The following is a 14023-nucleotide window of genomic DNA, read 5'->3' on the forward strand; positions in this document are numbered from 1 at the left end:
GTTTATTAGGACAAGTGCATGACAGTAAGGTTAGTTAGGGTTAGTTTTTTTTTATATGAAATGTTTGAACTGTTGTAATAGTTCACAGCTTAATGGGTTATTCTGACCTGTTGCCAGTAACGCCTCATTTTAACTGAAATCTCTGTGCATGGGGTCTGGTGTGTTCCTGAATGGATTTCATTAATCTACTGGTGAATGACTTTTTGTGAAGATTGGATCTTGCTGGGGAAAGGCTGTCTCATTGCTCTGTTTGAGAGCAAAGTCCCTTGCTCAGCACTGTATAAATGGAGCACCTTTTTCTCTCTGATCCCTGAAAAGTGCAGCAACAGGCTCTACTGCTTCCATACCCAAGATGAAGAACATCAGCGAGCTGCCTCTGCAGCTCCCTTCACCCGGGTCTTCTGACCTGCTCCTGCAGCCCCTCTGGGACTATTTGCTTCTCCACTACATGCCCCTCATCTCATCTCCTTTCTTCCCCGTCCTGCTGGTCTTCTCCTCTTACTTCGTCTGCAGTTTACCCTTCGCTGTGCTGGACCTCTTGGGAGAGAGGCTGCGGTTCTTCCATCGCTACAAGCTCCAACCAGATAGGAGCCCGACACTGGGAATGATGGCTAACAGCTTCTCGATGGCCGTATACAACCACCTGGTCTTCGTCCTGCCTGCCATTGCGATGGGCACTTTCATCCTGCCTCCGCTGGTGCTGCCAGACAGCGCGCCCACAGTGCGCGAGGTGTTCGTCGACGGACTGGCCTCGCTCCTCCTCTTTGACACCCAGTACTACATCTGGCACGTCGCGCATCACAAGCACCCGCAGCTCTACCGCTGGGTGCACGCCGTCCACCACGAGTACGCGGCACCCTTCTCCTGGGCCACCCAGCAGCTAAGCGTTCCGGAGCTGGTGGCCGTCGGGTTCTGGAGCAACCTGGACCCGATTCTGTTGAGGTGTCACCCGTTTACCACGTGGTGCGTCACCGTCTTCAGTATTTGGTTGTCCGTGGAGGACCACATAGGGTACGACCTGCCGTGGACTCTGAACCACCTGGTGCCGTTTGGGCTCCTGGGAGGAGCGCCGGCCCACGACCTGCACCACCAGAAGCCCTTCAGTAACTACGCGCCCTTCTTCAGCCACTGGGACAGGATCTTCGGCACCGAGGTCCAACTTGAGAAGAAGACTCTTAAAGAAATGTAAAATATAAATGGGAATACTTTGTAAATATAGTGTTGTAAATAATGGTATGTTATTTTTGTTTTGTTTTATTTCACATGGTTGAATAAATATATTTTTTCCTACAACTCAGCATAACCATTGTCTTTATGATGACCCAAATATGGTTTTGTTTCTCAAAACTTCGCTTATATAGTTGGCATGTACGGCATAAATTTACTCAGTTTAAGATCATTCAGAGGTAGGCCTACTGTTAAAGTGGACCAAACAGGGTAGGTGTGAACGTGCCCTTATACACCAGTACAGACTTCATAAAATTGGGTTAATATATATATATATACACATGTGCATGCTATCATAAAGTTATAAGGGTAGACTATGGTTTGAGGTATGTGTATAGTTGTGTAGATATAGAACATTTGTTTGTTTTACACTCATTGTAGGAATGTTCTTACATGTTTTCTTCTCTGTCTGCAAGATGTGATAAACACCTGTATTTGTACAAAGCGCATAATGCTTTGTAAATAGCTTTTTTCTCTTGCATTATACAACTGTTAGACTGGATCGTTGGAAATCAGACTTGCTCCAACAACAACCATATGCTCCAGAGTTCATTCTGAATCTGAACTCAGAAATACTATTTGGATTGGATATATTTGGATTTTGTGCCCCTGATACACGGAATGAACTTACATCTCCGGCTCCGACTCCGGCTCAGCTTCTTCCCCCAGGCCATCAGAACACTGAACTCTCCACTCACAAGTACACATGACGCACACACACAACACTCATGCTGCAACCGCTTTAAACAATCACTTTAAACAAAATGTCACTTTAAATAATGGAAAAGTCACTTTAAAGGAAGGAGGTATTGTAATACTATAGTTTAGATACATTAAGTATAAAGATTACGGAGTTAAAATTGTAAATTGTATAGTAGTGTACATAGGAACCAGTTTCTCAGGAACTTAGCATGTCTTTTTTTGTCATGCACATCTTGTGTCTTACCTATTTTTTTCTATGTCTATTTTATTATTGTATTATTGCACAATCGATGCAGGCATGACCACCCGCATTTCACTGTATGCCCTCAGCCCTGGTATGTATGTGACAAATAAACCTCTTGATTCTTGATTCAACACATCTTCAAAATCGATAGTCTGATAACCTTGGGGCATTTACATTTTGTCATTTAGCTGACGCTTTTATCAAAAGCGACTTACAAGTTTTGTACAACAAGACAGCAGGAAGGGTACAACTCTATCAGCTGAGTAACAATGTTAATCAAAGTGTTGAGTGCTATAGTGTTGGTTAGTATATTAGGATATATATATTGGGCATTTTATAAACACGATCTCTAATCACACCGTTTCTAAATGTTTTTAAAAATTGTATTTGATCTGTAATCTAATACGAGGGCCCACCTACAATGTGTCTCCGACATATAAATCAGTTTGAATTCATTAATTCATAAAAAATGGGGGGAATGGCCACAACATTTATTTTACTAGAATCTCACCAACTCAGTTTATTGTGAGATGTCAGTGTCACCACCATAGAGGCCATCTGAAGCTGACTCACCACCATATATCCCTCTATCTATAAAGCTGAAGCTGACTCTGCACCATAGGCCTCTATCTGAAGCTGACTCAGAACCATAGGCCTCTATCTAAAGCTGAAACTGACTCACCACCATATAGGCCTCTATCTATAAAGCTGACTCACCACCATATAGGCCTCTATCTAAAGCAGAAGCTGACTCAGCACCATAGGCCTCTATCTAAAGCAGAGGCTGACTCAGCACCATAGGCCTCTATCTAAAGCAGAGGCTGACTCAGCACCATAGGCCTCTATCTAAAGCTGACAGTCATTATGTAGATTATTATTACATAATTTATTTTCACATTATTATTATTATTATTATTATTGTTTTCATTTAGGGTGTTTGTATTGTCTAGGCTTACATTTAATTTTAAGTGACTGTAATTTAAATGAAACCCTTTTTTGCCAAAATTTGTGATTTTAGGCACTTGGCACTAGCACATCAATCACATCATCACATCTGTCATGCAAAACAGTTCACTTCAACTACAGAAGATGGCAGCAAACCACTCTTTTCAGACGCAGCAACAGTCAGCAAATAATTGTTCTTTAGATTAGATTCAAGATTAGATTCAAATGTATTGTCATTATACAGCACAAGTACAGTACAACAAAAATAAATGTGGCATCTAACCAGAGTGAAAATGTAACAGTAAAGTGCAATAGCAATATACAATGTATATAAACTGGAGTATAATATATAAATGAGTACTATTGAGTAATACTGCTAATCAGATGTATGTACAGTGTTATACTATTATTATGTACAGTAATACAGGTATAAAGACACTATGATAAGTCATACTGCCAGTGGTATAACTACTGTAAGAGTAGATAAGGAATATGTAAAGGATCATATGCAGGTATTTACAGACAGATGTGGATAAATAGATACATATTGATATTTACCATATTTAAATATATAATATGGTAAATATCAATCTCTATATGTATATCAAGTCAAGTCAAGTCAAGAGTTTTATTTGTCACGGCATACGAGTATACAATGAAATGCGGGTGGTCTTGCCCGCAACGATGTGCAATACAGTGGGTACAACATATAATAGAATCCAACAAAAACATTGTGCAATAACAGGTAACAGGTAACATGGTGTGATATCAAAAACGGTATCTGTACATAGTTATTTACAGAGCATATAGGACATGCTAGGTAGCTTTGGTAGTGCAATACACTGTTACTGTTGCTACTACTGATTTAAAGTGGCCTTTCCTTTTGGCAATAAGTGTGAGTGTGTGCGCATGAGTGTGTGCCCGCTCATGTTAAAGTGTTAAGTGGCTGCTAGTGTGTGAGCGTGCACAGCGTGCGTGTCGTGTGTGTGCTCATGTGTGCTTATGTGTGGATAGTTCAGTGTTCTGTGGTACTCAATGTTCATTGTTCAGGACTCTGATGGCCTGGGGGAAGAAGCTAAGCCTAAGCCTCTCTGTCCTAGTAGCTGGGGTTCGCAGGCGTCTGCCTGACCTCAGCAGCTGAAACAGGCTGTTATTGGGGTGGTGGGGGTCTTTCATTATTCTGCAGGCTCTGGATTTGCACCTCTTGTTGTATAGAACCTGCAGGGGAGGTAGTGCAATACCCGTGGTACGCTCGGCTGAGCGCACCACTCTCTGTAGGGCCTTCTTGTCCTGTGCCGTGCTGTTTCCATACCAGGCAGTGATGTTTCCGGTCAGGATGCTCTCTACCGCTCCTGAGTAGAAGGACTGGAGTATCTTCCCCGATACTCTGAACTTCCTTAACTGTCTCAGGTGGTAGAGGCGCTGTTTCGCCTTCTTTACTACTGTGTCTATGTGTGTTGACCATGTCAGATCCTCTGAGATGTGGACCCCCAGGTACTTAAAGCTGCTCACCCTGTCCACGGTAGCCCCGTTAATCATCAGTGGTGTGTGCGTCTCCTGCTGTCCTCTCCTATAATCCACGATAATCCACGACCATATGGTATATACAGCAGTATTGTACATGCTACAAAGTTATATGGGTTATATGCAGGTATATTCAGATTCAGATTCAGAGTTTTATTTGCCACATGGAATCATACAATCAGAGTTTCTTCATTACACAATCATAAATAACATTCCATGGACAAAAGGAGCAGGAAGAAGAATAAATCTTATAGTTACCTGTGTGAGGTTTTTGTCCTTTGCTCACTTACTCGCTCTGTTCCTTTAAGCCTCCTCGCTCTATTTCCATTTGTTTTCTGTTAATCATTTCATTCCCCTATTCACACGCTTCTTCCCAGAGACGTCGTTGATTGGTTCTCCCCCGTCCACACGCTTATCAATCACATCCCTCAGCTGTCACTGCTTGTCAATTAAGCATTCCCGTATTATTTATACCCCGTTTCCCCATTCAAGTTTTGTTGGATCGTTTTGATATTTCAGTTGCATTCGCCGTTCCTGCTGCCTGCTGTTGTTTCCCTGTGCTTTGCCTCCAGGATATTCAAGAAGCATTCCTCTTGGACACCCTTTCCCAGAGGCGACGCGCTCGCTCCATTCTGTTCCAACGCTCTTTACGCACAACGCCTGGGTGAGTTTTTTATGACTGTCTTTGATCCAATTCCGTTTTTCGTGTGTTTATATAACACTGAAGATTTCCAGCTTTTTATCAGACAGTCACTCACCCAGCGTTTAGCCTTTTTTGGATTGTTTCATTGGGATAATATTTTGGCCTAACATCTCCCACTGTGTGTTTACACACCGAAGATATTATCACATTGGATTTGTATTTTGGGACTTCGCTCACAGTGTTTATTTTGCACCGAAGATATCTATCACTTGGGATTGTGTTTGGAACGTTACTCACAGTGTGTATTTACACCGAAGATTCAGTCACTTGGATAACTCTGTTTTCGGGTACAAGTCACCTCTCCTGTTCACCTGCTCTGTTCCACCTGCACTCTGAGTTAACTCGCTCCCTCTCTCTCTCTCGGTCCCGCAACCACCTCGGAGATTCTGCCGAGAGAAGTCTGCAGAGCGGCTCTGACGTCAGCGTCTGCTTCCCCTGACTACCATCCCGGGAGAAGCTGCAGAGCAGCAACATTCATCCTTGCTTGTATTCCAATCTTTGTTTGAACTCTTCCAAGTCTGTGCTGTTTATTTAGTCTTAATAAACAAGCCTTGTTTTTGGCAACTCTGAATCCTACTCTCTTGTGTCGTTGCGTTTGGGGTCGGTGTCAAACCATAACATTACGATCCAACCAAAATGACGACCCCAGCCGACACAGAGAGGGTCAGAACCGCACTTGCTATTCAAGTCGAGTTGACCAAGGATCACAGCCACCAACTAGAGAGGGCTGCGGCTGCGGTGCAGGATCTCAGGGAACAGGTCCTGCCTATTCAAGGGTCACTGGCCGCTCTGGCGGGACAACAGTCTGGTATTCTCGTTCAGCTTCACTCGCTGAGCGACACCGTTAATGCTTTACTTCCCTCACATCCTTCAGGAGCATTCCCCGCAGCCCCAGCAGATCCCGCACCTCGGGAACCCCGTCTCTCCGTCCCACGGCTGTTCGACGGCAATCCCGAGGAGTGTGCCACATTCATCATGCAATGTGAGTTGGTTTTCCGTCATCAACCAAGCCGTTTTACTGCTAGAGGGTCCCAAGTGGCCTATATGACGAACTTGCTTTCAGGCCATGCTGCCCAGTGGGTCACTTCCTCCTGGGCAATGGATGCAGATTTTGTTTTCTCCTATCCAGACTTCGTGGCGGAGCTCCGCAGAGTGTTCCACCATCCAGCCCGAGGTCTGGACCCTGGAGCCCGGTTGGGGACCTTCCGACAGGGGAGCGGCAGGGTAACTGACTACGTCCTGGAGTTTCGACTGGCGGCGGTGGAGAGTGGATGGAACGACCCTGCACTTCGCCTAACCTTCTTGAGGGGGCTCAGTGACGCAGTCCGGGACCAGCTCGCTACCCGGGAGGTGCCCGACTCCCTCGAGGACCTGTTTAGCCTCGTCATCCGCATCGACGGACGCCTCCAGGAGAGAAGGCGCGAGAGGACCCGACTGTTACCTCCTGAGGTACCCCGGATTCCCCGGACGCATGACGTCACTCCTGGACGCCCTGTCCTCAGCACAACTGGTGGTAGCGGGTCCTCCCGTTCGGTTCGCGAGGAGGAACCCATGCAGCTGGGACGCTCTCATCTGAGCCAGGCGGAGCGTGAGGCAAGGCTCAGGTCCGGTCTCTGCCTCTACTGCGGAAGGGAGGGACACCGAATCGCAGACTGCCCCACCCGGCCAAAAGATCAGGCTCGCCGAGACCCCGGGAAATCCTGGTGAGCCGTTTTTCCCATTCCCAGAGCCGCGCACCACCTGACCATCTGATGAGCGTCACCCTGGCCTGGGGGGACCAACGAGCCACGGTGGAGGCCCTCATCGACTCTGGGGCAGACGAGAATTTCCTCGACTTCGAGTTTGCTACCCGAGCCAACATTCCACTTGAGGACCTTGTGAGGCCCTTGGAGATCTTTTCGTTGGACCAACACCGCCTGGCCGACATCTCTCAACGCACCGGCCCAGTCGTGCTGACCATCGCTGGGAACCACGTCGAGAGAATCCAGTTCCTCATCACCCAATCCCCCCTTGTCCCGGTGGTCCTGGGTAGGCCCTGGCTCGCGCTGCACGAGCCCCACATCGCCTGGTCCTCCGGTACCATCAAGGGCTGGAGCTCCTCCTGTCACGCCCTGTGTCTGCAGGCGGCGTCCTGTCCCCCGCCCCGGAGGCCCGCTGGTGAGTCGCCTCCGGACCTCTCGTCCATACCTCCCAAGTACCACGACCTCTTGGAGGTTTTCAGTAAATCCAGGGCTCAGGCCCTTCCACCTCACCGCCCCTATGACTGCGCCATCGACCTCCGCCAAGGGGCTCCCCTTCCCGGCAGCCGCCTCTACAGTCTGACCGTTCCGGAGAAGAAGGCGATGGATCTCTACATCTCTGAGTCATTGGAAGCAGGACTCATTCGGCCTTCCTCCTCCCCGGTGGCGGCCGGTTTCTTCTTTGTTGGTAAGAAGGATGGGGACCTGCGACCCTGCATCAACTATCGCCAGCTCAACGAGATCACCATCAAGAACAAGTACCCTCTACCTCTCATGAACTCCACCTTCGAGCCACTGACCCAGGCCTCCGTCTTCACCAAGCTGGACCTCCGGAGTGCCTACCATCTTGTCCGTATCCGTGAGGGCGATGAATGGAAGACCGCCTTCAAGACCCCCAGGGGCCACTACGAGTACCTAGTGATGCCGTTCGGCCTCACCAACGCCCCGGCGGTATTCCAGGCACTCATGAACGACGTCCTTCGTGACATGCTGGAGGTGTTCGTGGTGGTGTACCTGGACGACATCCTCATCTTCTCCAGGACCCTCGAGGAACACATCCAGCATGTCCGCCGTGTGCTGGAGCGCCTCCTCCACAATCGGCTCTTCGTCAAGGCGGAGAAGTGCCGTTTCCACTCCGACTCCGTCGACTACCTGGGCTTCATCGTTGAGAAGGGCTTGACCCGAGCGGATCCTCGCAAGATCCAAGCTGTGGAGGATTGGCCTGAACCCACCACTCGGAAGGAGTTACAGAGTTTCCTCGGGTTCGCCAACTTCTACCGAAGGTTCATCCGGAACTACAGTCAAGTGGCGGAGCCACTTACCAAGCTGACCTCCCCCGCTCTGCCGTTCGACTGGTCCCCAGCGGCATGTGCTGCGTTCCGCTCCCTCAAGAAGAGGTTCACTTCCGCCCCTATCCTGCTCCACCCTGACCCCAAGAGACAGTTCATTGTGGAGGTGGACGCCTCGGATACTGGACTGGCCGCTGTCCTATCCCAACGGTCTCTTTCAGACCAGAAGGTACATCCTTGCGCCTTCTACTCGCGTCGTTTCCTCCCTGCAGAGAGGAACTACGACACCGGCAATCGGGAGCTGCTGGTGGTCGTGGCTGCGTTGGAGGAGTGGCGTCATTGGCTAGAGGGGGCCGAGGAGCCTTTTACCATCTGGACGGACCACAAGAACCTGACATTCATCCGCGCTTCCAGGCGCCTCAACGGTCGGCAGGCGAGATGGGCCAGTTTCCTCAGTCGGTTCGACTTCTCGCTGACCTTCCGTCCCGGTTCCCGCAACACGAAGGCCGACTCCCTGTCCCGGTTACACTCCAAGGGGGCTCCACCCTCTGAGGACCCTACTCCCATCCTCCCGGAGGCCCGAGTGGTTGGAGCCATCACCTTGGGCATCGAGGGTGTGGTTAGACGTGCCCTACGCTTCCAGCGTGCTCCAAGCAACGTTCCTATTCGTCGTCTCTTCGTCCCCGACTCTGTCCGGTCCCGGGTACTGCTTTGGGGCCATACCAGCCGGTTCGCCTGCCACCCTGGCGTCCATCGCACGTTCTCCTTCCTGGCTCGTCGTTTCTGGTGGCCCACCATGCGGAACGACGTCAAGGAGTTCGTATTGGCCTGCGCGGTCTGTGCCCGCAGCAAGGCCTCACACCAGGCACCCTCCGGGCTCTTACAGCCACTTCCCGTTCCAAGCCGTCCTTGGTCACATGTGGCGCTAGACTTCGTCACAGGTCTTCCCTCCTCCCAGGGGAACACTTGCCTTCTGACCGTGGTGGATCGATTCAGCAAGGGGGTTCACCTCGTGGCCCTTTCCAAGCTTCCCTCGGCGGCCGAGACGGCGGACCTCCTGACTCACCACGTGTTCCGCCTTCATGGGTTTCCCCAGGACATCGTCTCTGACCGGGGGCCCCAGTTCACCTCCCAGGTATGGCGGGCCTTTTGCAAGGGATTGGGGGCGACGGTCAGTCTTTCCTCTGGTTATCATCCCCAGACTAACGGACAGACGGAGAGGATGAACCAGAGCGTGGAGTCTGCTCTTCGGTGTGTGGCAGCCGAGAGACCGGCATCCTGGAGCCGTTTCCTTCCCTGGGTTGAATACTCCATCAATTCAATGGTCAGTTCCGCCACCGGCCTCTCACCATTTGAGGTTTCCCTGGGCTACCAACCCCCTCTTTTCCCTGCACAGGAGGCGGAAGTGGCAGTTCCCTCCGTGCAGGACCACCTCGACCGCTGCCGACGAGTTTGGGAGATCACCAGGACCGCGCTGCTCCGGACATCTGAGCGCGCCTGTTGTGGTGCCGACCGGCGCCGGGTTCCTGCGCCGACTTACCGCCCTGGGCAGAGGGTGTGGCTCTCCGCAAAGGACCTCCCGCTTCGGTCCTCGGCCAAGAAGCTCAACCCCCGTTTCGTCGGACCTTTCGAGGTCCTGAAGGTACTCAGTCCGGCGGCCCTACGCCTGAAACTTCCTGCGTCCATGCACATTCACCCCGTGTTCCATGTCTCCCGGGTTAAGCCCGTCTCCCTCAGTCCCCTTATGCCTCCAGCTCCTGATCCTCCGCCTCCCGTGTTGGTGGATGGTCACCCCCAGTGGCAGGTCCGCCGGTTGATGGGCGTTCGTCGGCGGGGCCGGGGGTTCCAATACCTGGTGGACTGGGAGGGTTACGGCCCTGAGGAGCGTAGCTGGGTCTCCCGGCAGCTCATCGTGGATCCCGGCTTGATCACTGACTTCCATCGTGCCCATCCTGACGAGCCGGGTCGGCCTGGTCGCCGGGTGGCTCCCGTGGAGGGGGGGGTACTGTGAGGTTTTTGTCCTTTGCTCACTTACTCGCTCTGTTCCTTTAAGCCTCCTCGCTCTATTTCCATTTGTTTTCTGTTAATCATTTCATTCCCCTATTCACACGCTTCTTCCCAGAGACGTCGTTGATTGGTTCTCCCCCGTCCACACGCTTATCAATCACATCCCTCAGCTGTCACTGCTTGTCAATTAAGCATTCCCGTATTATTTATACCCCGTTTCCCCATTCAAGTTTTGTTGGATCGTTTTGATATTTCAGTTGCATTCGCCGTTCCTGCTGCCTGCTGTTGTTTCCCTGTGCTTTGCCTCCAGGATATTCAAGAAGCATTCCTCTTGGACACCCTTTCCCCGAGGCGACGCGCTCGTTCCATTCTGTTCCAACGCTCTTTACGCACAACGCCTGGGTGAGTTTTTTATGACTGTCTTTGATCCAATTCCGTTTTTCGTGTGTTTATATAACACTGAAGATTTCCAGCTTTTTATCAGACAGTCACTCACCCAGCGTTTAGCCTTTTTTGGATTGTTTCATTGGGATAATATTTTGGCCTAACATCTCCCACTGTGTGTTTACACACCGAAGATATTATCACATTGGATTTGTATTTTGGGACTTCGCTCACAGTGTTTATTTTGCACCGAAGATATCTATCACTTGGGATTGTGTTTGGAACGTTACTCACAGTGTGTATTTACACCGAAGATTCAGTCACTTGGATAACTCTGTTTTCGGGTACAAGTCACCTCTCCTGTTCACCTGCTCTGTTCCACCTGCACTCTGAGTTAACTCGCTCCCTCTCTCTCTCTCGGTCCCGCAACCACCTCGGAGATTCTGCCGAGAGAAGTCTGCAGAGCGGCTCTGACGTCAGCGTCTGCTTCCCCTGACTACCATCCCGGGAGAAGCTGCAGAGCAGCAACATTCATCCTTGCTTGTATTCCAATCTTTGTTTGAACTCTTCCAAGTCTGTGCTGTTTATTTAGTCTTAATAAACAAGCCTTGTTTTTGGCAACTCTGAATCCTACTCTCTTGTGTCGTTGCGTTTGGGGTCGGTGTCAAACCATAACAACCTGCCCCTTATTCCTAAACTAAAAAAGTATTTTCTTAATGGTCGGCGTACAACCTAATTTATACCAATAATAATTTATACCATTATACAGAAACTCACAATCCACAGTTAGTTAAACAAAGAAAAAATTTAATAATAATAATAATAAAGAATAAAGAATAAAAGAAAGAGAGAAAAAAAAGAAAAGAAAATATCTCACTATTCAGATCACATTTGATTTTCATACTGACTAAATATTTCTTTTTTATAATTTTTTTTGAATTGATAAACACTATTACATCCCTTAAGCTCGCTATGGAGAGAATTCCACAACTTTACACCAATAACTGAAGGACACATCTGTTTAAGTGTGGTACGTGCAAACTGATGTTTAAAATTGTATTTTCTCCTACTAAACTCACTTTCTAAATGAAAAATATTTTGTAGTTTTTCTGGCAGTGTATTATTTCTTGCCCTAAACATAATTAACATTGTTTGAAACTTAACCATGTCTTCAAGTTTAATTATTCTAGATTTAATAAATAATGTATGTGTGTTCTCGATAACTCACTTTATGTGTGATTCTTATGGTCCCATAAGTATTCCCCCATACTTCAATACAATAACTGATATAAGGTGAGATGAGTGAACAGTAGAGTGTTCTCATTGCCTCATACACATCCTTTACTTTATTCATAACAAAAATACTCTTGGACATCTTTTTTTTAACGTGTGCTATGTGCGATTTCCATGTTAATTTATCATCCATAATCACACCAAGAAAACGAAATTCATTAACTCTCTCTATATCAACTCCATCTATTGTCAGTACTATATTTTCATCTAGTTTTCGATTGCCAAAAATCATAAATTTAGTTTTTTTCAGATTCAGTGATAGCTTATTTACATCAAACCATTTCTTTAGCTTTGTCATTTCATACACAATATATTCTGCTAGTTCCTTTAAATTATTTCCAGAGGCAAAAAAATTGGTATCATCAGCAAACAAGACAAACTGTAATAGTTTTGAAACATCACAAATATCATTAATATATAAAAGAAAGAGTTTGGGCCCCAAAACCGAACCTTGCGGTACCCCACATTCAATTTTCATGAGCTCAGATTTGACATCTGCCAACTGCACATATTGTTGCCTATAAATAGGTATATAAAAAATATATGCAGGTATATCAAGTCAAGTCAAGTCAAGAGTTTTATTTGTCATGGCATACAAGTATACAATGAAATGCGGGTGGTCTTGCCCGCAACGATGTGCAATACAGTAGTAACAACATATAATAAAATCCAATAAAACAACATTGTGAAATAAACAAGTAACATAGTAGGTAACATAGTAACATAGTAAGTAACATATTCAGACAGATGTGGATAAATGTATATACGTAGTATAGAATTTTTGGGGGTGGGGCTGTCATCATGGTACAGAGTTCAGAGAGATGACAGCTGAGGGGAAGAAGCTGCAATAGCCTCCAGCTGCAACCGCGGAGCGAGCCCCTCACTAGACACTGTGGCAGCCACAGAGAGCGGAAGTTTCTCTTAAGGGTTAGGTAACGGGAGCGCGCGTGCACGTGGCGTCATTAGCGTGCGTGCAACCAGTTTTGATATCAGCAACACGACACTGGTTAGGTTTAGGCCCTCGTCTAAGAGAGGTTAAGGTTAGAGTGACAGTCAGGGCTGGTAATCCTTCCTGTAACAAAGCAACATAGGCCCTCAACCATAGAGGTTAGGGTTAGGGTTGGGGAAGTATTTTACTGTATTGTACCCATTCTGCAATCTGGTAATAAAGTTTTCAATCAATCAACTCCTGGCTGCGACCCTCTCTCCAACCGCACGTCTCAACCGAGCTTGGTCTTCCCCCCGGCCTCCGCTGTCGGGCCCCTGTCTCAAGTCAAGTCAAGTCAAGTCTCCGTGCCCGGCCCCCCCGAGGAGGAGGAAGAGGATCTCCGTGCCTGGAGTGGGACACCGCCTTTGCTCTCTAATTCTCTACGGGAGGTTGCCAGTGTTCCCACTCCAGACGTCAAGCCGGCGCGTCATCGCTCCCTATTTCCACGGGAGGATGGCGCCTCTTCCCCCCGGCCTCCGCTGTCGGGCCCCTGTCTCCGTACCAGGCCTCCGCCGTCGGGCCCCTGTCCCCGTGACAGGCCTCCGCCGTCGGGCCCCTGTCTCCGTGCCCGGCCCCCGCTGTCGGGCCCCTGTCTCCGTACCAGGCCTCCGCCGTCGGGCCCCTGTCCCCGTGACAGGCTTCCGCCGTCGGGCCCCTGCCTCCGTGCCCGGCCTCCGCTGTCGGGCCCCTGTTTCCGTGCCCGGCCCCCGCCGTCGGGCCCCTGTCCCCTTGCCAGGCCTCCGCCGTCGGAACCCTGTCCTCATCCCTGTAAGCAGCCCTGGCCCGTAGCCCTGACCCTTAGCCTTTGTCCCTGACACTTAGCCCTGTCCCTTAGCCTGTTCGCCTCTTAAAGGCACAGTGCTGCATTTTCCTTATTTCCTTGACTCTAGGGTTTTGTGTTCTCCCCTGTTCCCCTCCCCAGTGCTCCTGGTCCTAGTCCTTGACATTTAGCCCTGGCCCTGTCCTTTAGCCCTAGTC

At 49.0% G+C, this 14023-nt stretch overlaps 1 protein-coding gene across 1 annotated transcript; it reads left to right on the forward strand.

The window, feature by feature from the left end:
• Positions 1 to 352: 352 nt before the first annotated feature.
• ch25hl1.1 (cholesterol 25-hydroxylase like 1, tandem duplicate 1) lies at positions 353 to 1189 on the forward strand (the record flags this gene model as incomplete). The annotated part of the gene is made up of 1 exon (XM_084335220.1): positions 353 to 1189. One exon carries the CDS (start codon positions 353 to 355, stop codon positions 1187 to 1189), a length of 837 nt encoding a protein of 278 aa, XP_084191346.1.
• Between the last annotated feature and the right edge of the window lie 12834 nt (positions 1190 to 14023).

Source organism: Notolepis coatsorum, assembly GCF_963971535.1.
Source record: "Notolepis coatsorum genome assembly, chromosome: 18".
Taxonomy (NCBI): domain Eukaryota; kingdom Metazoa; phylum Chordata; class Actinopteri; order Aulopiformes; family Paralepididae; genus Notolepis; species Notolepis coatsorum.